General features: G+C 44.1%; 1 protein-coding gene across 2 annotated transcripts in view; it reads left to right on the top strand.

Annotated features, from left to right (window-relative positions):
- LOC144129255 (KICSTOR subunit 2-like) overlaps nucleotides 1–20,033 on the top strand; it is a 28,092-nt gene extending 8,059 nt beyond the window's left edge. For both annotated transcript variants that reach the window (XM_077663271.1, XM_077663270.1), the window contains 5 exons: nucleotides 2,883–2,975; nucleotides 7,061–7,155; nucleotides 14,218–14,380; nucleotides 15,810–15,908; nucleotides 19,834–20,033. In XM_077663271.1, coding sequence (XP_077519397.1) covers nucleotides 2,883–2,975; nucleotides 7,061–7,155; nucleotides 14,218–14,380; nucleotides 15,810–15,908; nucleotides 19,834–20,007 — 624 coding nt within the window. In that variant the 3' untranslated portion in view covers nucleotides 20,008–20,033. The remainder of the gene's footprint in view (nucleotides 1–2,882; nucleotides 2,976–7,060; nucleotides 7,156–14,217; nucleotides 14,381–15,809; nucleotides 15,909–19,833) is intronic.
- Nucleotides 20,034–23,005: the final 2,972 nt, after the last annotated feature.

Below are 23,005 nucleotides of genomic sequence, written 5' to 3'. Positions count from 1 at the left end.
TCCCACATCTACAGCTGGAAACAAATGGATAGTTGTCAGCTACTGTTACCCCACCCGCTATGCGACAACAAAAGCTAGGGAGCCGCCACGGTGGCTCAGCATTATGGTGCTCGGCTGCTGACCCGAAAGACACAGATTCAATCCCGGCCGGCGCGGTCGAAGGGGCCCGTGTAAAGTGTGATGTCAGTGCACGTTAAAGAACCCCAGGTGGTCGAAATATCCGGAGTCCTTAACTACGGCGTCCCTTATAGCTGAGTCGCTTTGGGGCATTAAACTCCCCATGAACTAAACTATTTACCTAGGGGCACCACCGCTGAAGCAGCCCAGTTCTTTTAAAACATTGTCCTCAGGCATGTCGCTCCTCCGGCTCCCATCATAACTGACCGAGGGACAGCGTTCACGGCTGAACTTTTGGAGTCCATTCTGAGACTCAGCGGCACCAGTCGTTATAAAATGACCGCCTATCATCCCCAAACAAACAGGTTGACAGAACGCCTGAGTAAGACCTTTGCACATAAGCTTAGCATGTATGTCGACATAGAACGCAAGAACTTAGGAAGAATTCTACCCCACGCGACATTTTCCTACAATACGGCACAAGACACCACTCGCGTGGTGTCTTGTGCCGTATTGTAGGTTTTTTTTTTTTACCGCCTCCTTCACTGACAAGAAGTCACCTCAATGCTCGATGTGATGTTGCTTCTGAACAAGGTGACGAAGATATAAACGGTGCAGAATTTGTACAATGCGCAAAGGAAGCATGACAACTAGCCCGTATGCAGATTGCACATCAACAGGACTATGATGCGAGGTGTTACAGTCTTCGGCATCGACGTGTTTTGCATGAACCCGGGGACAAAGTGTGAGTTTGGACACTCATCTGCCGCTGTGAACTTTCTGAGAAACTATTGCGGCGATACTTCGGGCCCTGTGTACCGTATTTACTTGAATGTAACGCGAGTTTCGTTATCAGAAATAGAAGTGGAAAGTCACCTCCCACGTCACATTTGAATACTAGGCGTAAAGTTGCTAAGAAGGGCACCAAACACTCATTATTAAACTCTCTTATTTGTCGCATTTACTTGTGTGTTAATTGGCGCGCTCTTTCAAAATCATGGGGCGGCGAACCAATATGCGGACCACGGCCAGGGCGAGGCGTGAACCTGGTTGCAAGCACAAAAAGGAAGAGCAAACACCTTCGATGAGAGTGCCCCAGCAGTGAGAGAGCACCATCTCTTGCCAAATACTTGCAAGCTAAAGTAAGGTTGCATGGCCTCTGTAACCGCTGCCAGAGGAGCGAACGGCAAGTGAACATGCCATGTGACCGATGTTTCAGGCAGTGCATTCTCTTCAGTGCCTCGACACACCGGTCTATACCTGTCTGCTTAATCTGCCTACACTCAAAATGGAATGCTGTCAAGTTCGGTATGCCACTGGCTTCAAATGAAATGCTATTCTACTCGCTGAAAATTGGTAACTCAGCGGCCGCAGGAATCCTGGACATCAACGAATTGGCGATAAGGGAATGGAGGAAGCATCGCCAGGAGTTGTTCAATTGCAACAGTCTGAGAAAAGGTTTTCGGGGGCCCAAGAAAGGCTGCTTCCCTGAGTTGGAGTGCCATCTTGTGGATTTCATCAGTGAACAATGTTTCCGATTTCTTGGTGTGAGCATTGAAATGCTTCAATGCAAAGCGTGTCAACTTGCTTGAGACATGGGTTTCGCGTCACACCAATTCAAGGCATCTCGTGGTTGTATACAGAAGTTCATGCGAAAGGCTGGTTTTTCCCTTTGATGCACTACATCGATTTGTCAGAAGCTACCCAAGGACTTCGAGTCGAAACTTTGTGAGTTTCAGCGGTATGTTATTGATCTCTGCTGCTCTACCAACATGCCACTGGCAATGCTGACCAAACCCCTGTACTATACCTGACATGCTGATGGTTAGGGCACTTCACATGTCAGGTGAACACGAAGTTCTCATTAGAAGCACTGGAAACAAAAAAAAATCAAATAACAGTTATGCTGCCATGTTTGGCCGGTGGCCACAAGCTCCCTCCATTCATAATTTTTTGCTGGAGGACTATCCTGAAAGAAACATTTCCAAACGATGTTAATCGTGCACACAAAAAGTAGCAGAGAGATGTCAGTGTTGTGTCATTGCATCAGGAAAAGTGATTGTGTTGTACTTCAACAGCCTCAAGGCACTGAGCACTGCCACAGAATATATTACTTCGTTATGTCGAGGCAAAATATACATGGTTTCCAATGGGGAATAAGTTGAATATGCCTTGTAACTTCGTTATATTGAGGATTTCGTTATATTGAAGTTCGTTATATCGAGGTTTAACTGTATGTCGTGTAATAATTTTCATATGTGCACGCACATCAGCATTTTGGCTTATTTACTTCCATAGTGTTTGCGGTGCAGAAATAAAGGCATACAGAAATATATCAGAAATATAGGTTGAGGTGCAGAAATATATCCCTAAGCCAAGCAGATGTTCTAGCATTAGCCATAGAGCAAACACAATTCCCACCACGCTGTCGCATCCCCGATATCTCTTTTGTCTCACTTTTATTTATGGTGCTATGCTTTGGTTTTGACTGTAAGTCGACCACCCCACTTCGGATTTTCAAATAAAAAAAAAAATATGTTGACTTACAACTGTGTAAATTCAGTAACTGTACCTGAAACAGTTGTGCACAAGGCTGTGTTTGTTGTTCCGTTTCATATGAGTTCATCTTTGTAATTCTGGGATAAGGAATGCATGGTGCCCTTCTGGCTTGTGCATTTTTAGTTGCTTGTGAACTGGTATAAAATTACTAAGAGTGTGGTTCCAACGTGCTTGTGTCCTTTTTTTTTCTTGGACACACTTTGCAGAATCGTCGAACTGCTTCATCCTTGTTGCGGGCAGACAGACTTCCGCACCTGGTCACTTGGATCAATAAGCTGAATTCCTTCATGGTTGGAAAGGTCAGTGCCAACATAGCCTTCAGTTTTAGGAGAAAAGGAAAAGGAGCATTCAAACTGCTGAAATTTAGGATGCTGGAGGAACGAACCTAAGGGCCTCATCTGAACTACATGTCTGAGGGATTCATGTCTGAACTCTATGCCTGAACCACGCCTGACTTTACCGTTTCTGTGTCTTCACCTTTAGTTGGTGTTATCTCTGCTTACATATACTGTGGGATTCAGTGCATTTATATGTTATCAGTTGACATGTGGCGGCGGCTTAGTGGCTTTGACATTCGACTATCATGGCCAAGGTCGCAGGATCAAATTCTGGCCCTTTATTGACATTGTGATGGAGGAAGAATGCAAAAGGTGCTTGCAAGCTGTTCAGTCAATGCATACTTAAGAACCGTAAGTGGTCAAAATTAATATCTGGAGCCTTCTACTGCAGTGTTTGTCATAGCCTCATGTGCCGTATTGGGACGTTAAGCATTAAATACACCATGTCCTATGTATCGGTCATGATGATCGTGGTCATAGGCTGTAATGATGTGTTTGTGATTGCCATGTGCACCATTGAAGCGTGTATGCTAACTGCTTGCACTGGAGTGGTGTTTGACTGCACAGACCACCCACAAAAATGTATCTTTCCCCAAGCATTGAATAGCCTACAAGTCTTATCATGGAATATTTGTGTTGTTGAGCACCCACAAAAACAAGAGCATTGTGTAACGCATGCAGTTCTTATCACGTAATATTTTTGTTGCTAAAAACCCACAAAGGCAAGAGCATTATGTACAAGCATGAGCTTACAAGCTTGTCTCACACGCATGATGAGTGGATCAGATGCTAGGGAAGCATGGACATTCACACAAAGCCTTTACAGTATATAGCAACCCACGTAAGCATCAATATTCCTTTTTACGCCTGTGCATAGTGCATTTATGCTGGTATTAGAAATCTTGAAATAAATGCAATGGCTTGTTCTTTTTGGCTGTGCATGTAGCAGGGCTGTGTGCATGATATATCTGCTGATAACACTGTAATATAGTTTTTGTGGCAGGTGGCTAAACAGTTACTTGAGCAGAGGAGGTCCTTGACGCTCATGAAGGTTACTACTACTTGAGCAGGCCCCCAGGTCCACTCCATTGTCTTCTTTTAAACGTTCTGAAGGGGTGTTCCTTTCTTTTCTGTCTAATGTGGCATGAATCTTGCTAGGTGGTTCTCAATTTCCAAAATTTGACAAATGCTGTTGATGTCTTTCTGTAAGCAGAAGTAGCCTGGTGGTTTGAGTATGCACCCCGCATGCGTGTGGACCTGGGCTCGATATCAGTGCCACCAGGTACCGATCAGTTTTCCATTGGGTACAATGGGCGGGATTCACGAGACAGTTCGCTATGTAACCGGCTCGCTTCCCCACGGGCCACCGCATGCTGCCGCGCACTGTTGGCTTTGTATTATTACTGCCGGCATGACGACACATTGCGGAGGCGGGATTGCAGTGTTTGTGCGCATCACCAGAGCTATAAATCAAGTAAAAGCAAACTAGTGAGCCAGCTGTCCGCGGAGCAACATGGTGGTTCCTTCATTTGTCTTTTTGTTGCTCATGCTATTTAGTGATTGTTATTGGCGGCTGACTCTAGGTAGGGATTCCTTCGACATGCCTGATGATGCTTTGAGGTGGCATTTTAGGCTGCCGAAAGATTAGTATGCCAGCTGTCTGCCAAACCAAAGAGAAGCTCGGGCTGTATTTACAAGATATAAATTTCATCTGCAGTTTTTCGTTTTTTGCAACCGAAGGTTTTTGTGTCGGCATTGGCGAAACCACGAGCACTGCTCGGTGTCAGCATTCTGCCGACTGGCTTCTGCTTGTGAAACATGCAGAAAAGGATGAAGCAGGTGGCGTTGAGCCTGTGCCCCTCCAAGTGTCACGACAGGTGCTTGTTGAGGGAACAACGGATAAAAAAGCGCTGTCATTGAGCTATCTAGCATCACAAACGCTCATGACATGCATTATAGGTTTCATTCTTCAAGAACTTCTGCTGTTGCTCGGTGGTGTTAATGGCAGGGCCCACGGTGTTCCACTTCTCGGTGGTCTCTTCCCAGACCTGTGCCTTCTTGATCAACTGATTGAGTCCAGATGAGGTCTTCACCAAGTAATGACGGTGCTTTTCACTGAGCCATAGTGCCTTTCTTTGGCAAATTAACCAAAAGACATGGTACATACACTGCGTTTGCATGGTTGTAAATGAGCCCCCATTTCTTTTGCAATAAACTTTAGCTATATCAGACAACGCATTGTGTTAACATTTATTTCAAGGAGCATTGTAATGCTCTTTGACTCTTTCTTCCAGTGCATACTCGCAGGTGGCTGTGCATTGCAAGGTGTGAAATGAAGGGGTACTGCATGCTATTCGCTAAAACTAGCATTTTTTATTGCCATAAAGACATTTCACCAAGGTATAGATGGAGGCATATATCATCAGAAAAAAATGCAGTGTATGGGGCAGGCGGCCAACTATAATGGACTGCGAGGTGCGATTCATGGATGCTATGCCAACTGGTATCGCGGCATCACTTTGAGTGTTTTCTTCTGCTCATCTTTTATTATTTTTCTGATTAGGTTGCCTGCATATATTCTGTGATATTCATCATAATATTTAGTTTGTATGTATCTACTTCTGTCTGTTTGTCCCATGTCTGATAGCAAGCACCGTTTCATACGCACTGCATGGTCACCAACTAGCCCAGCTTGCAACTCTACTGCTCCATGCTCATGCTGGCGAGGTGTGGAGACCCAGACGGCAGCCTTTGTGTGCCAGCATTGCCACTAAATCACGTGAAAACTAAAGCGATGAAAGTTCTATCTTGCCATAGGCTTCTCGCACAAGTTCAAAATATGTGATGCTGTCTTGTGAACACAAAAGAGAATATAACGAGGCAAGAAAATTTTTTTACGTTTCTTACCGAAAGTCATATATTTATTTTGCAAGTGCTGTTGCTACAGTAAGTTATGTTACTGTAGCAAAACTGCATTTCCTTAGCACTTCAAAACTTTTTAAAGTTAGTACATGGTCCCTGTAAACATGATGCAAACTTGCATCAGCTCGCGCCATTTCCAATTGGCTGCCGTCTGCCCCCTTGACCTCCCACAACGTTTGCTGCGCCCATGCCAAGTCAAAATGATGTAGCAAAGCGAGCCGGCTCCAAAATAAACTGCTTCATGGATTTGACCCCAAGCTTTTCCCGGCTTGGGGCTCAGCTTTCTCTGGGGTGATCTGCTCAGTGGACGGGTCTTGGACCGAACAGTCTTCACTGACTCAACCTTCCTAGAGTCAAGACAGTTTCCCTAACAGCTAATGTCACATCCAAGGAAAGTCTGTTCTTTTCAATACTGAAGAAAAAAATCATTTCAGTGCTGCATTAAGTTTTTGATTATGTTCCGGTTCATCACAACTGAAAACAAGAATCTCATTCATGAGACAGACTACTCCAGAACTCATTGATGAATAAAAAGAAAAATGGCAGCTCTTGTTGTGCCGAAGAAAGAGGGGTTTATTTGCTAAATGTGAAGCTAAATGTGAAGCCCTTGTTACCTTTGCATTTAGAAAAGACTGTAGCATTGCCTAAAAATGCAAATGCCTGTTCTACTGACTGGAGAGGAAATCTTTGTCGCAGAAGTGGTCAATTTAGGCTGGCAGAATCCATGCAGATTCGTACTTCTCTCAACAGGTTAACAGGTGTACTTCTGGCACACCAGTCCATATGTTCCTCATCAGCTTTTTAGTATGTCTGTATCAAACAAGCCAGAGGCCTAAAAATTCTCGAGTTTATAATTTCTTCTTGTGATATACTTCTTGTTCAGGTCATGAGAAAAGGAAAACTTTAACAACAGACTACTTTATTTCTCATGGAGGAAATCTGCGCAGTGGTCATGATCGTGGGCAGAGCTTCACTGCAGATTTATGTTGTATCCAACTATAGACTTATTTATTTACTTCGTGCAAGTGGGCCCAGGTGTTCTGTATCCCAGATAACTTTTGCTCTTAACCATTTGGTTTTGCTGTTATAGCTGTTAAACTGCTTGACAAATTTTCTTTTCACAGTTTACACTGTATTTTTACAAGATCTTGAGCCGGCAAACGACACCTCAGGAAATGAAGAATTTTGGTTCCAAGATGACCATTGATTACTGCCAGAGGTGAGGCACTGGTTTGAAAACTAAATAATTAAGTGGTGTAAAGCATTCAGTTCCTTAGAAGCCAGAACGGCAGAAAGAAAAAAAGTTTGTGAATTCATTAGCATGGATAAATACTTATGCATAAGGTGATCCCTTAGCCGGGAAAAATGGAAGACAATGACAGTTTGTATGTTGCTTGTTATTGAATGCACTCAATTTTATATTGTGTGACACCCATGCTCATGCAGTTTGTCGGAGCACATTTAGAACGTACAAGAGCATAAAGCAGAAAAAGCTCGTGAATGTAGAGGCGTAGAAAAAGTAAACACAGAGATTCCATAAAGCATGTCTCAGAAAACATCGTGTGATACCGTGTAGTCTTTTTCTAATGAAAACATATTTGTCCAAAATAAGGGTTCAAATGATATGAGGCTTCCAGGTTTGTTATGCGTCTGTTAGGCTCAGGAGACATTGGAGGTACAAACTATTGCAGTCTGTCAGTTCATTAGCTAGTTAACTTTTAATTACTGGTAATTAACTTTTAAGTACTGGTCTTATAGCCAGTGTTGCAACAGTAGCATTTAAGGGGTTCATAGCGCCAGGCAAATACAACTTGCACTACGTTAAAAGAGGCCAGCTGTTCTCGGGTCAGTTTGTCAACTGTTTCTTGCCTCTCTCTTCCAGTTTCGAAACTGGGCGCTCAGAGTGTACAGGCAGCATTGCTCACTTGATACTTATAAAGATGATGCCTTCATGACATAGAAATTATCACAATCTTGCTACAGCCCTTGATAAGGAAATCATTGCTCCGTCCTACAGTGCCAACGCACTCAGTTTCTCACTGCGCTTTGTGTCCGGCAATGGGTCTACGGTAGTTTTACTTCGCAGTATAAAGTGCTGGTACCAATGGTAGCCAAACCTGCTTAAGGAAATTTCCTACAGTCTCAAGTGACCCTGATACTTCTGCCTTGCTCACTTTGCTTAATTCAAACAATTAAGATAAGTGTTTCTGTAGTGGGGGCAGTATCTCTGGTACAGAAGGTAAAAAAATGCTTTGCTGTACAGCTAGCTTTCTTAAATACAGTAGCATTTGTATGCGTCATTAGATGAGCCTTGTATGCCGCATGAGCTTGTGCAGTTCTACTTCCACTTGAAAGTAATGCGTTAAAACATCTCTGTTTATCAGGTGGGCCCTAACTGAGGCACTTACCGTATTTACACGATTGTATAACTCGAATGTAGGTCGACCGCCCGCATCACATTTCTGAAAAAAAAAAAAAAAACTTGGAGGTCGTTTAGGCTTCGTCTTTAATAATTTAATGCGATAGCACTATCCTGCGGCCTCCGCTTATCACCAGCCGCTATCGGCTGCTGCGCATGGGCGCGCCCGTGGGCACATTTCAAAACGAAAATGTATTAGTCACTGGACTACTCGTCCACACTTGCACCATCGTCCTCACTAGCGCTGCCGTCGTGATCGCTGCTGCGGTCCCACAGCTCATCGTTCTAACATCGTCGTGCAGCGAAATCCCGCACTTCGCAAACAGCCACATCACGACATCACGTGGAACAGCTGAAAATTTTGCCTCGCTGCAGCTGCCGCACCTGTATCACCCATTGCGAGGTTGAACTAATTGCAGCCCGGTGCGCAGTTCGTTTCTTCGGTGCAAAGAATGACAGCCATCTTGAATGTGGCCGTGAATGAGCGCCGGTCGCTTACTGAACCCGGAGCACAAATGAAAAATGACGAAGCACTACATTAAAATTGGAAGTGGCTTAGGTCTGCTATGCTAGGTTATACGTAACGAGAAATTTATCTTCCCCTGTCGATACCGCCGCTGAACAGCGGCCGGACTCTCCTCGCCACCCATGTGAAACGACACTGATACGGCCGTCCTGTCACCTCTGCATTTTATACATGCAGCTGTGCATGCACAGTTATGCGGATAACTAGCACGTGGCATCCACGTGTGTCATGCACGGCCCCAGTGGCAAAGGCCGGCCAGCTGCTCCTCTCTGGTTGCCGAGTATGAGCACAACCGCTCTTCCACGTGACGTCACGCGCGGCCCCAGCGGCGGCGAAGCCCTGACATCACGCGCAGCGCGCCTGCTGCTCCTCTCCGGCCGCCGTGCATGCGCACAACTGGCCTCTCCGGACCACGCCGAAATGCTCGACTGGTAGCCAAGTGTAGCTCTCGCTAGAAAATGTGTGAAACGGGGCCGGCAGTAGTCAATTGCGTCAGAGCCAAAGAGAAACTACGTCTGAGTGGTACCAGCTCTACCGTCTGCTACCGACACTCCCCAGCGCCACTGCGGTTCCGAGTGGTGGTGCCGCCGCAATTAGTACAGCGGCTCTTCAATCGACTGTCGGCACTCCCCGGCGCCACTACAGTTCCAAGTGGCGGTGCTGCCACGATTGGAACAGCGGCTCTGCCATCGGCTATCGGCACTCCCCGGTGCCGCTGCGGTTCCAGTGGCGGTGCCGCCGCGATTGGAACAGCGGCCCTTCCATCAACCTTCGACGCTCCCTTGAGCGCCGAGTGCGCGGTTGAAAGTAAACAAAAAAAAACTTGGACGTCTATTAAGAGCAGAACGGGAATGCGTTATCTGGCCACCACAATCTGTGGCCACCTGTGGGGAGTGGGTGGTGTTGGCTTGCTGCTTATCGACAGCCACCATCGGCTGCCGCGTGTGGGGTGGGGATGCTGGGTTCTGCGTGTTGACATAGCAGCTGCTCAAGGCCAGCACCAAGAGTGATGTGACGGAGCCTCGCAGCAAAAATGCAACCACGCTGTAGCATGCCTGATATCTCATTTGTCTCACCTTTATTTATGGTGCTATGCTTTGGTTTCGATCTTAAGTCGACTCCCCCCCACCCCCCACTGGATTTTCAAATTTTGAAAAGTAGGTCGACTTACAATCGTGTAAATACGGTATTCTGCCATGTAACTTGGGTGATAGTAACAGCACAGCCATCACTGTGCAGTCATTGCAGGAATGGTTCGGTAATGAGCAGTGTTTTGCTGTTGAGAATGTCATTGCAGTCCATCTAAGATATCCCTTGCTGGTCATGCTGCTCTAGTGCACCTTAGTCGGTAAGCTCGTAATTGTCGTAGAATTCACCATGAAGTGAGCGTCATATGTATGTTGGGATTGCTGCTGAGACTGCTTAGCGTGCCTGTGGCCACCATGTAAGTGACATCACTCACTCCGTGATGATCTCTGCGGTAACCTGATACTCTTTGTTCTGCCACAGGGCAAAACGCACAGCTAATAATGTGGCATGCATGCCAAAGGGCCAATTAGAGCACGAGGCAAACAATGCAGTCACACGGTCACTCATGATTTCAGGGCGTAGCTTTCCTGCTTGCTATTTGTTTGCCATCTGCAGTCTTTGGTGGCAAGCTGATGCATCACATTACCGTCAGCACCGGATCATGGAAGTCTGTATGAGAACCGCTTAGAGCCATTTCTAATGAAAAAGTTTCATTTCTCGACATCAGACACAGCTGGTTTTGTGCCTATTGTTCCCAGGATAATCATCTTGCAGATTAAGCCACAGCCCTTTGATGACTACAGAGGTTCAGAGAAACTGCATCTGTGTGCAGAGCAGAGCAGCACAAATCAGGTAACATGTGACATGTGCCACATGTTATGTGACACCACGGGACACCTCCTTGAAACTGCATGCTGCAATGTTCGTGAGCTGCCATGGACATTGCCTTTGCATTATGATGATAGTTCACTGTTAAATGCCATGACTAGTGTCTTGAGCAAACTGGTTTTTCTGCTTTCCTCTCATGGTTGGCATAATTCGTGGACTTTAATGGTGGTTTGCTCAAAGAAGGCACATTTCATCTCTTTTTTTCTCTGTTGTAGCTGTATGTGCATTGAACAGAATATCTTGGGAATGCACCTGAAGGATTTTTCCCTGTGTAATTTGGTGTGATCAGTGGATCGGGGTTTTCTGGTCTTAGGGGCCTTACTGGCTGTTGTCGTGCCTCACATTGATTTCGTGATATGTCAAAGATCACTTAATTTTGCTTTTCAGTTCTTTTCATGTGTATTTTCATATGTGAGGCAGTGCTGCCTAACTTGCTTGGTATGATAGTGCTTGCAGCCCAGCACAAAGCACCTCATAGGCTGTAATTTTTGGCCCAGTCTTGTTGCCATGGGTTACCCACTCACATGAAATTGGTGTGATTAGCTATGACGGTTAAGAAAAACGTTAAGTGCCCTTCTCAGCACAGTGCCCAACCTCTCAGGTTTAATGCATGATGCAGGCACAGTCCATGCTGTTATGCAGTGATGAAGGTCTGATACACAAGCACAAAGTGATGAGGAAATTTTAAACTTTTATTCTTAGGGTGCCCCTTTTTATAACTTTGGCTTTGTTTCATTTGCAAATAAGCCAAACATAGGGGGTACATAATAGATTTCCTAGTCAATTGTTTTGGTAACCTTGAGCCAGCAAAGGTTATTCAACTTTCTATGGAGCCATTGTCAAGTGTTAAAATGTAGCATCTGTTGCAAAAAGCCCTCAGGCCACGGCACCCATTACTATGCTTGTGATAAAAAGGAAGTTCAAGTTGTAGTTCAGTGCACGCACATGCACACATGAAGGAAAAAAGATGAAATAGGACAGAACAGTTGATTCTCAGTCTTACGTCTGCTCCTCACTGCCTGAAGTTTGTGAACAATACAACATAATTTTTGGTGACGAGGATGCTGGGCTAAGACAGGACCTTGTTTTGGACTCCTAGGCCCTCAGTGAAGAGCTTTTGTAGTCTTCAGCCGCCGCCACCTTTCGTGCTAAACCCAGTAACCCAGCTATTCCATGGCCGCCATGGCCATGGCCCACAATCACGTGCGAAAGTTTGCAAGCTCTTCCCGGGAGCGATTTCATGCTCTCACCCTCCTCCATCGCTCGCACTTGCGTATACAAGTTGAGAGGTGGCTATTGGTTAGATTCTTTCAGACATCAGGCAGCTACCATGGCCGCAGCCAATAAGCCGCGTAGCTCTGGCGGGTCAGGAAGCTCCGCTCCCAGAGGTGGGTCCGGCAGAGGAGCGCTGACCTTCCAGCGAGCGAAAAGTGACGAGAGGAGAGCGAAAGGCGCGAAGACGCTGAAATTCAAATTTTGGCTACAGATAACTCAGCTCTACAAGGAGCATTAAAAAAATTCATGCTGGACGATATTCGTGAAGTGGCATGCTTTAATTAACATCCCAAACATACCGCAACTTTACTAGAGGCCCTTTCAAAGCCCCTTTAAGCCATTCCAGAGCAACGCATCGCCGATGAGGCCATAGCACCTTGGCCAAAAAACACTTGCAACACGTGGTATTTTTAAATCAACCGGAGATTTTCTACTGATGGCAATTTGCCAAAATACTGCAAGTAGCATTTTGTGGACCTTCAGATGTAAATTTAAAATCAATTAAGCTCAAGAATCTTTTTAAAAAGACAGTCAAAGCCATTCTATAAGAGTTCTGTGGAATTCTGTGTTTTACCAGTAGATCTAAAGGTTCTCAGTAAGATCTGCAGTCTATAGCACCGGAACGTTGTGCTTTATTGATGGCTTAGTTGCAGAGAAAGACAGCCACTTAACAAAGACAGCTGGCTCACACTTCGAGACATGAGAACGGGTGCACAAACTGCCGAACCAGGGTGGTATTTGAGATCCCCCTAACTTGTGGCGAAGTGTACATAGACCAGACAGGATGATTTTTTAATGTGAGAGCTCAGGAGCGCTTCCTCGAATTAAAAAACAGATTTGGAAGGCATCTTTCTGATCACAGCAGTCAGCCTCACTACGCCTGCGTGCCTTTTTAGTGAGCACGAGGTTCCTAGAGACGGCAAAGAACAAAATTGAAAGGGAAGTGATAGAGGCTTAATACGTTGCGAAGGCATGTGACTCATGTGTCAGTACGCCATCGGTTTCATTGCACGAAAAAGAATGTGTTTCTTGTACCGTGCCTAAATTTTTCTGTTTCCTTGATCTTGCACATGCTTATTTCGATGCAGTTTATCTTTCCTCGATGCACATGATGAGTGCACCTGCTTCTTTTAATGCTATCTTTGTACGCTTCATCTGCATGCACCTCCTCAGTCCTTACGGGCACATTTGTAATGTATTTGTCGTTTTCCTCATTGTGCCAGGCGCTTTACTAGTTAGTGCATTCCATGAGGGTTGCCTGTTGGTTCCTTTTTCCGGTTTGACATTGCCTTTGCTTTGATGGTTTTAGCAAACTTTAGCCCTCTTTTTGGACTGCCTCCTGCCTATGGTTTATTCTTGTCCTTAATGTTTAGCCACTTTATTTGTTAGCGTTCCTAAAGATTGGATGAGCATTCATATGTTTTTAGAATGTGACTCTGCTTTTGCTTTGCAGTTCTTAGTGCTTTGTCATGCTCACTTGCCGTGTCTTTTATTGTTTTCTCAGCACTGCCCTTTGGCCTCACTTTTGTGTGCCATGTAGATGAAAAAAACCGTACTTGTCTTCTTCCCTTTTTTTTGCATTTTGCCTTAGGATGCCTTCATTGGCTCCCTGATTGACATGTGGTCTGTGTTATGGCTTTATAATGTGCTCGGTTGCTTCAGAATAAGCAGTTGGTAGTTAGCGCCCATCCTGTCTTCATTGGGAAGTCTGTGTTCTGTGTCAGTCCTGTGCTGCCCTCTTATGATTGAAGTATGAACCAACTAGCTCAAACAGAAATTTTAATTTTAAGAAGAAAAATGCCAGTGGATAGCTCTGCTAGGAGATTTATTAGTGAAATGAAGTGTTGCACAACCTAATTTTGTTACACAACGCCAGGTGGCTTTCAGCTGCTTGCTTCATACCATTTCACATTCCCAATTGCTCTTAGCAATAAGGTAAATCAATATCTTTCGAGCACGCACTTTTGTATCAAACTACATGGCACCTCTGTTGTCTCTCCAGCCCTGCCATTTGCACTGCACCGAAGTGACCATGAACCCCTACCAGAACAAGTTTCTGCTCTTGTGCCTAGATCAGAGATAATAAAAAAATCCAACCTGTAACCTCTTACACGCCTCTTTCTCCCCTCTTGTGTTCACCCTAGGATAGCGAGTTTGTGCAAGAAGTCAGATGCACTCTGTGTTCAGCTGCTGTTTGAAGCACTGGGCGTTGAAGGCTACTACGAGCACGGTTATCGTCACCCAGATCACTTTGTTGAAGCTCCCAAGGGCATTGACTCCTATCCTGTCATCTACTCTTATCCCACCGTAAGTCGATCTTCTAACGCTAACAAAGGTAGACTGCAAGGAAACGTTAAAGTCATGAGAATATTGGGCTGGAGGCTTCGCAAACTAAGCAAAAATGTAAAAGCAAAAGAGGGCTGTGCTACTCAGGTGTAACAGCGGCGTAGGGGTAGAGTTTCTGCGTTCAATGTGGAAGGTACCTGGTGCAAGTCTCACTGCTGCCACAAACTCGCCAATTTTTCAACGGTGCACAAGCACCTCCCACCCGCACAGTGTGTCTGAGAAAATAGGAGAGGGAAGGAAAAGGGAAGACAGGGATGTTCACTGGTCTCAGGTTCGATTAGTGACCATACGTATGAGGAACGAGGGAAAGGGATAAAAGGGAATGAACTAAGAGATGGGGAGAAAGGGCCCAGAGAAACTGTATAGCCCTTATACAAAATGGTGCTTGCTAAATCATTAAGTAGCGATACAATAGGTGTAAACAGTTTTTCAGCATTAAAAAAAACAGTCTGGAAGAAAGTTCTAGAGCTTTGACACTGTGTATAGCAAGAGCCACTGTTACTGCTCAGGCTTTGTTGGCTGTATGACACTAAGGTCCTGATCGGTGTGTTGATAAAGTTGTATCTAGGTTGGCAATAGCAAGGTTTCAGCAGATTTTAACATTTTGCTAAATAAATTTTGAAATGAGTTCCAAAGGTAACAGTGAAAGCTGAGTGCATTAAATAATATTTCCTGGAATTACTGATAGTGGATGATGTCACAGTAGTTATGAGATAGTTGGTCCATTGCTTAGCGGAATCCCTCATGGTGGAGTAAATTTGTAATAAGGGTGTAATTACTCATTAGCATCCACCGAAGTGCACCCATACGGCCACTGAGGAAAGCCATACAGCTTCCACAGAAACTTTATAGTTAAAAATTCATCCTGGGTTAAGGTTTGAACCCAAGACCGCTACCTCACCTGGGTAGTCACTCTACCAGCTGCTAATCAGGACTGCTAGCATATGGTAGGGTGAGAGAGAATTGATCAATAACTTTATCAATAACTGCTAACATTTAGTGCTTTCTTATGCCCACAGGTGGAAATTAAGTTATAGGCAGTATCCATATGTTGGATGCCAATATGCACCCAAATGTGTCTAGTAGTATGCACTTTGTTTTAAATTAAAGTTAGTATTTAGTTCAAATGAATTCAAGTTCCTTGTGCATTTCTTTACTGTCTCTAGTAGACAGAAATAGGAGAGGTGAGAAACTCATTCAGGTACTTGTATATGCAGACAAGCAGTCTCTGAAACCAAGGAAAATTAAAACAAAATATTTCTGCTTTAGTTGTGTACAACACAAATCTTTTCCTGCGTTCAAAGACTGTTTGCTTCTTTTGCATACAATTGTGTGTGATAATTATTTCTCCTCTGTATTCAAATTACCTGTTTTCCTTTCTCTTCTGCAGACATATCAGGACAAACAGCATAGACCTAACATTATCATGATCATCACAAAGAAGTCTGATGACCTGAATTCTGAAGGGATTGTATACTTCTATGATTCAGTGAGTAATAACTTTATGCTGTCTCTAACATCCTTCGGAAGGTCTGCCAACTTGCTTTAGCATAGGGTAATTTTGTCTTGTACCAGTAAGTAAGGTGCACAAGTTTTAAAATCTATTAAAAAAACCAGGTTTCAATAGCCGCTTGCTCGTTTGTGTCGCTTAACAGTTGGGGTGGAATAAAACAATGGTGCAGTGATCACAATGCACATTTTCATGCCTCATGTGACCTTAAAATCTTCTTGTACAGTCACAGCCATGGCACAGCTGATGAAACAGAAATAATATGAACGAAGAAACTCAGTTTTAGATTATTTACAGGTGTAAGTAAATTCCTTATGGCGATCCATGTTTAGTAATGCATTGCATATATCATTTCAAAGAACGAACACGCAACCAAAATTTGATGTCCGTTTGAGACCAATCGGCCTGGGGTATCAAGATGCAAAGGAATTTAAGGGCGTCCAGGGCATGTGGCTTTTCCTTGACATTGTAATTGTGAAAGGCTCAAAGAAGATGAAGGTGAGGCTATAGTTTGCTATAGTAGCTGAATACTTTTCAAGTTTCCCTGAAACCAACGCTGGTTCCAGTTGTGTCACTGCACAGGATTAGTGAGGCAGAGGTGAGTGATGAGGAAAAAGAATTTGCCTGATTGCACACACCGTGACATTTTCCTGGTTTTCATACAACAGAAGAAAGAATTATGGAGCCCCTCCCTTTTCACTTGAACTCGTGTTTTACATTTTGTACTGAAATAAATGATGTCTGTTATCTCCTAATGAGGCGTAGTTGTCTCACGTTTAGATAGGGCTGTACATAAATTCTCTTGATCAGTTACTGGCACCATAAATGGTCCATCGTTGAATCTTTAAAGCACAAAATAATATCTGTTTTTTTGACACACTCTATATATATATGAGACTGAAGTTAGCAGCCTTTTACTGATGTTAACAGCCTTTCTCAATGACAGATTTTTAGCCACCCTGGTGACACAGTGGCTATGGTGCTCAGCTGCTGACCCGAAAGGCACGGGTTCGATCCCAGTCATGGCGGTCGCATTTCAATGGAGGGGAAATGCTAGAGGCCCATGTCATGTGTGATGTCAGTGCACATTAAAGAACCCAAGGTGGTTGAAATGGTCCGGGGTCCTCCACTACAGCGTCCCTCCTAGCTTGATTCCCTTTGGGACGTTAATCCCCGTAAACCAACAAACCAACTAAACAGACAGCGACAAATTTTGTCAAGGCTTGCTACTGCAGCAGAAGTATCATAGAAAACTCTTAAAGGGAGAGTGAGGACAAATATATCTAATTATTGTTCTGGGTAAAAATTGATTGCCTGGTTTTTTTCTGCCCATGTTGAGGTTTGTGCATCAGCAAAGGGCTCAATTATTGCCCAGAAAATTGGATTGAAAATCCTCCCTCCAGTCTACTCAAACTTGTGACAACCTTATGGAAAAAAATCGGTTGCTACCATTTTCAACTGAATGGCGATGTAGCATAGCCTGTGGGATCTGTGCCCAAAAATTTGCGTCGACACATGCATTTCACTTACGAAAACAACCAGTGACGACAACACTTTTATTTTGTTTTTGTTTTTTTTTTTCTAGCTTATAAAAGCTCCATTTTTGATGAAAGTGGTCTCTCAGTGATAAGAACTTGCTACCTTATTGAAACAAGCCAATTTCTGTTTGTCTGCACTGTCCCTTTAATTACTCTGCTAGGCTTAAATGCGTTGGGGGATATTTGCCAGTATGAATTAACAGTTCTAGGTGTGGCAGGAAATCATGGCACTATAAAATGATAGTTTTAGGGAGGGCATTGAATTGAAATTTATTTCTTAAAATTTTGAGCACTTGTTTGCAGGCCAGGTCCTCACTTCCGTTAATTTTATTTTGTTATTCACTCTTAAGAGCTTTGAAGTTGAAACCCTGAAACCTGTTTTGTGTTTCCCTTTATTTCTCACATAAATATTGTGCCTGACTTTTGGAGCAGTAACATGGAGACAAGGAAAACTACCCTTGGCAGGGCTGTATGCAGGTAACCAGACTGCCACAAAAAAAAAGTAGGCACTGGCAGATCTTATAAAAGCAAAAGTAGGCACATAGTTCACTGAAAGGAACAAGAAAGCACAAGTTTACTGTATCGGTCAGCTTTGAGGGGCATGCTATTTGCTGTATCTGGTCTTGGCATCTGTTGTTTCTCAAGTGTGTGCGGCACTAGTCTGTGTTCTTCAGATGCTTAGCAGAAGTTGCAGTTGTTCTTCTTGGACTGCTAGATGTCGCCACATGCTATTAACTCAGTGCGCTCATGATCCTGTGTAGTTGCTGTGAGACAGCTCAGTTTCCTCTCTTAAACAGCCTTGCTGCATGGCCAGACTCATTATTTTGTTTCTGATAGTCACACAAAAACTTCACTTCTTCACTCTGTCCAAAACAAACTTCATCCCATCTTTGCTACACTCATGTAAAGCTAGTTTTTGTTGCTAACATTTGTGTGTTCATACTTATGTGCAGAATATTTAGGTTGATGCTTAGCAAGTGGATGCCAGAACTGTAACTAAGTTGTAAAATTGTAAGGATTTTTTTTTTTTTTTTGCCAGTAAGCTTTGTCCTGAATGGCGTAGTGGACTTGCCTGCTGTAAAGGAAAAAAAAATGAAGTCTGACTTTTAGGCCAGGCTTTTTGAGCGATATTATGCAGAATAAATGTATTGTAAATTACGGCATTTTGCTTATTTTTTTTAACAGAATAGATGAACCATGAAAATGCATGGTATTACATTAAAGTCTTCTAAACTAGTAGGGATGTAGCCGTTCTTAATAACCTCCACCACCAGAAGCCATCACAGGCAGGCTAGGAAACAGTGTTCTAGTTGAAGACGTTTCAGTGGAAAAACATTGTTCTCTTATTTATTCGCAGCATGGGGCTGCTTTTTCTTAAAAGTCACAAATTATAATAGGATAAGTCAAGAAGGCAGTGGCAAATGGCCCTCAAAGAAAGCCCTCCAGCCAATGGCATCAACAGGTTCTCATGACATCAAGTTTAATCCCCTAGCGTGAAATCACAGTTGACTTGAAAGGGCCTTCATGAAATGGGATTAACTGCGATGTCATGACAATCGATCAATGCCATTGCCTAGAGGGTCTCATTTGAAGGGTATTTGCCGCTGCCTTCTCGACTATTATCCTGCTGTACCGGAAGTTTCACCTAAGATGTTCTGCAGTTTTTAAAAACAGGCTTTTTGAGTTAGAAGAGCTATTTTTTCGGCACATCATTGTCAGTGGTGTAGCATATCAGAATGCAGCTAATATGTGATAACTAGTAGGCTGGTTAAATAACATTCAATAGTTACTTTTTAACTATTACTATTAGTCTCTTTTTTTTTATTGAGAGGCAGGTAGCCCACTATGAGTATTGTCCATATCTGTTTTTATAATATAAACACAGCCTCGGCGCTGTGGCCCAACAAATTTTGGCTATTTCGGCGAGTTACGTGCACTGAAGGAGTTGTTTTGCCTGCGAGCTTTTTGAAAGTGCATGTATTTTGGTGCGATGCAGGCAGAATTTTTTGGGCTACAACGCCGAAGGTAACTGCATTTTCAAAATTCTAATAACTGATATAGGTATTGCTTACGACGAGCTATGCGCTTCTCAATAAAAAGAGTATAATAGTTAAAAAGATAACTATTCAATATTAGTAGTTAACCAGCCTACTAGTTAGCATATCTTAGCTGTATTCTGATACTCTACACCGCTGACAATTATGTCCCGGAAAAAGTGTTAATCAAACTCGAAAAGCCTATTTTTAAAAATTGCACAACCTCTCAGGTGAAACACCCGATAAGTAAGTGCCTTTAATCGCTACCAGGTAATAGCTGACATTATCAAGAGTATAACATTGCTGCTTTCACTTCTCACATCTTGGCAGAGAATGGAGAAAAGCTATTTCTTGATCAAGTTGGATCCACGAGTGACAATGGTGGCCATCTATGGGTCACGGAAATCTGAACGGGATACATACATTGTGTCATGCATGCAAGATCTTGCATCCCACATCCGTGGGAACAAAGTGTTTGGCATGTTGAAGCCTGGAAACAAATAGTGTTAATAAATTATTTTTTGCTGTAATGGAGCTCTCCGGTTCACTCATTTTAGTGTTGTCTTCGTGCTGCTATGCAGGAGGTTGCCAAGTTGCTTTTGCTGGCACAGGAACTTAATTCTCATTTACACTGTCAACACTTTGAGGCTTTCAAGGACATTTGGTGACCTGGAGAGAATATGAATAGGGCTGGCCACACAGATTGCAGTAAGCTCTGTGCAGACCTGACTGTCAGCTGATGTCGAAGCTCCGCAGTCGCCACCATCCGTCCGGAGAACAGCACCAGCGTTTCGCTGGAGTAAAACGTGTTATGCTGTTAGCGTAACCGTTTCCATTATGCCGCATCATGCCCTTAAGGCAGAGCTTAAGTGTCCCTTTCATTTTTTTTTTTTTTGTCATTAGAGACTTGTAGACTTAAAGCACTTTCTTACTAATGGCTTGCATGTGAGGTCGCTTCTATGCCGTCAACGCTTGGTCGTGTGCGAGAGCGGCAGCGGCGAGGAAGCGGTGCCAATGGAGTACGGGTAGGAGCCTTTCTATTTTAACGAAGGTTACATCCAAGTTCAGCTTTTAACGCATAGCGTTAAGGCTCCCGTTGTGCAGAAAAAATGCGGCATCATCGTCGTTGTAGGTGTCACCGTTGTGAGCGAAAACTCTCCGGAGAAGCAACCTTGGTGGTCATTGTAGGCCACGTGACATTGTGCCATCGCACAGTCTTCGCTTAACATCTGCACCACTGTACCAGTAGTGGTTTGAGGACTGCCAGGGATATATGAATGTAAAGTCAAGAATGGCCAATTCCACATATAATGGGCGTCAACCCACTAAAGTTATCACATCGTTAAAGGACAACGGCATAGATTTTAGAATTTGACGAGCTTAAAGGGGTCGAATGTCTTAAACCTGCAGGTAAAGCATGCGAAATGCTTTTGGTGGGCTAGCATTTGAAATGGTGACATAATCGCTGATTAAAATTGCGACAGTGTTCAAGCTAATCCGCAGCTCACAGTGCCAAGTGGGGGGCGCGTGATGACGTCAACGAAGGTACCTGTAAATTTCCAGCGTGTAAATGCTTGCTTGGAAGGAAAAGAAAAACATTGCCAACAATGGCAAAGCCCTCCGAGCGTTGCTTGGCAGCATTCTACGAGTCACAGCAGGTTGTGGTTGACTGCAGCAAAAAATTTGAAATCTTACTTTCCATGACGTCACACCAAGTTGCCCCCGCACTACTGCGATGCTTTCAGGAGAAGCCTAAAGTTTAATCGTCGATTACGTCACTATTTCAAAGGCTAGCGCAAAAACACTTGGCATGCTTTACCTACAGCCTATATAGATTTGAATCCTTGAATATATCAGAATTCTCCAATAGTGGTGCAGTTGCCCTTTAAGTAGGAGCTTAACTGTCCAATTTTTCTGTAACATCCAGTGCTAATTTACCTTCCGCCGCCGGATGTTCAAAACACCGGTTGCAGTCAGCTCTTATTATAATTTTTTGCTCACTCTTGACGAAGCACAAATAAGCCTCAAATAATTTGATGATATTTAGATTGCCAAGCGAATTAAGTTGCCGGGTTTATAGTATTCCAACCCTACTGTTGGGCGAGATTGGAGGTGCAGTTTATCCCCGATATTACAAGTTGAAAGGGCGCCGCAATTTCTTCTTTTGTTCGTCATATCTGTACGTGACTATGGTTGCAACTGTTGTATGCCAGCGGGCTTACCTGACATGGTGTATGCCGAGGGCAACATGTTACTGCGCCGCGAATGTGCACTGAGCAGCCTTCAACACGCCCACCACACACCCACCAACCGTGTTTATTTCTTCCGCGCCCCTCATCGGGTTCAGGGTCTACAAAACGTTTCTTCTAGGAGTGATGTTGCAGATGACAGAGACCTATTCGTAATGTTGTAGCATCTGAAAGAGACGAAGGGTGATCGCCGCGTGCCGACAATGACATTGCTGTTGGCAGACTGGTCTAATCTCTACCTGGGCCCTGCCTGTCTTCCACTGTTCCTGATGGCCCCATTTTTACGTTAAGTCGTGACAACATTTAGCGCCTTCTTTTATGTGCTGAAGCCGATACGGGCCGTTGAAAAAGAAGGCGCTCGAGGCGATTTCGTCGCGCCAGTACCTAGTTGGGTGGGCTTTGCCACAAAGCTTCTGAGCACGCAGGACACAATATGCATCAGCAAGACAGGAATGCCCTGTGGAGAATGCATACACCAGACTGAAGATTTTGATAATGGCTGCCTTCTGGCCAAAGGGGAACGTTTAGCGCTTTTGTTTTTCGCCACTTGACCCTGTGAAACCACCAGATTTTCGATACTTTCACGCATACCAAGGGCACTGCCAAACTAGACTGCCCGTGGAACCAAGAAGCAGAGCGGGCTTGCAGTGGGCCATGTGCACCAACTCAGGTTGGGAAACGGAGGAATTGCCAAGACCTTGGTAACCTGACAGCTCTGTTGAAGTCTGGAACGGCGCATCGGACTTTGCCACCAGCCCCTGAGAAAGGTTACGGTGCGCACCGAGTGGCATGACATCGTCCAGGGGGCAGTGCATCCAGTTTTTGCAAAGAAGGGTACGCAAGTGTCAGACTACGTGCTGAAGCTGACGAATTGTTCATATACAAACATTCTATGCAGGCCCCGCTTGAGGTGGAATAAGTTTTCCGCATGTGTTAGTGCAAAGTTCAACTGAGCAAATTATGCGTGGTGACTTCAGTTTTGCCACATCGGGCCGGTACGAAATCGGTGCGTTCCATTAAAAATTGATGTACGCAGCGCAAAATGGCTATCGGGGTTCATTGGAAATTCATTATATCCCATTTTAGAGGTATTTTGGTTTGTAAAAATGAATTATCTATTATATGGGCTTCTATGGGAGCCTCTAGGGGAATTACTTTTCCTTCATTACTCCCATTATTTCATTACGAATCGTCCCATTATAGTGAGGTTTCACTGCTGTTATGGTTAGAGGCTAGCTGTGTTATAGATTGTT

The sequence above is a fragment of the Amblyomma americanum genome, chromosome 4, assembly GCF_052857255.1.
Source record: "Amblyomma americanum isolate KBUSLIRL-KWMA chromosome 4, ASM5285725v1, whole genome shotgun sequence".
Lineage (NCBI taxonomy): Eukaryota > Metazoa > Arthropoda > Arachnida > Ixodida > Ixodidae > Amblyomma > Amblyomma americanum.
Note: the sequence above shows the minus strand (reverse complement) of the source record. Positions and strands in the feature narration are given on the sequence as shown.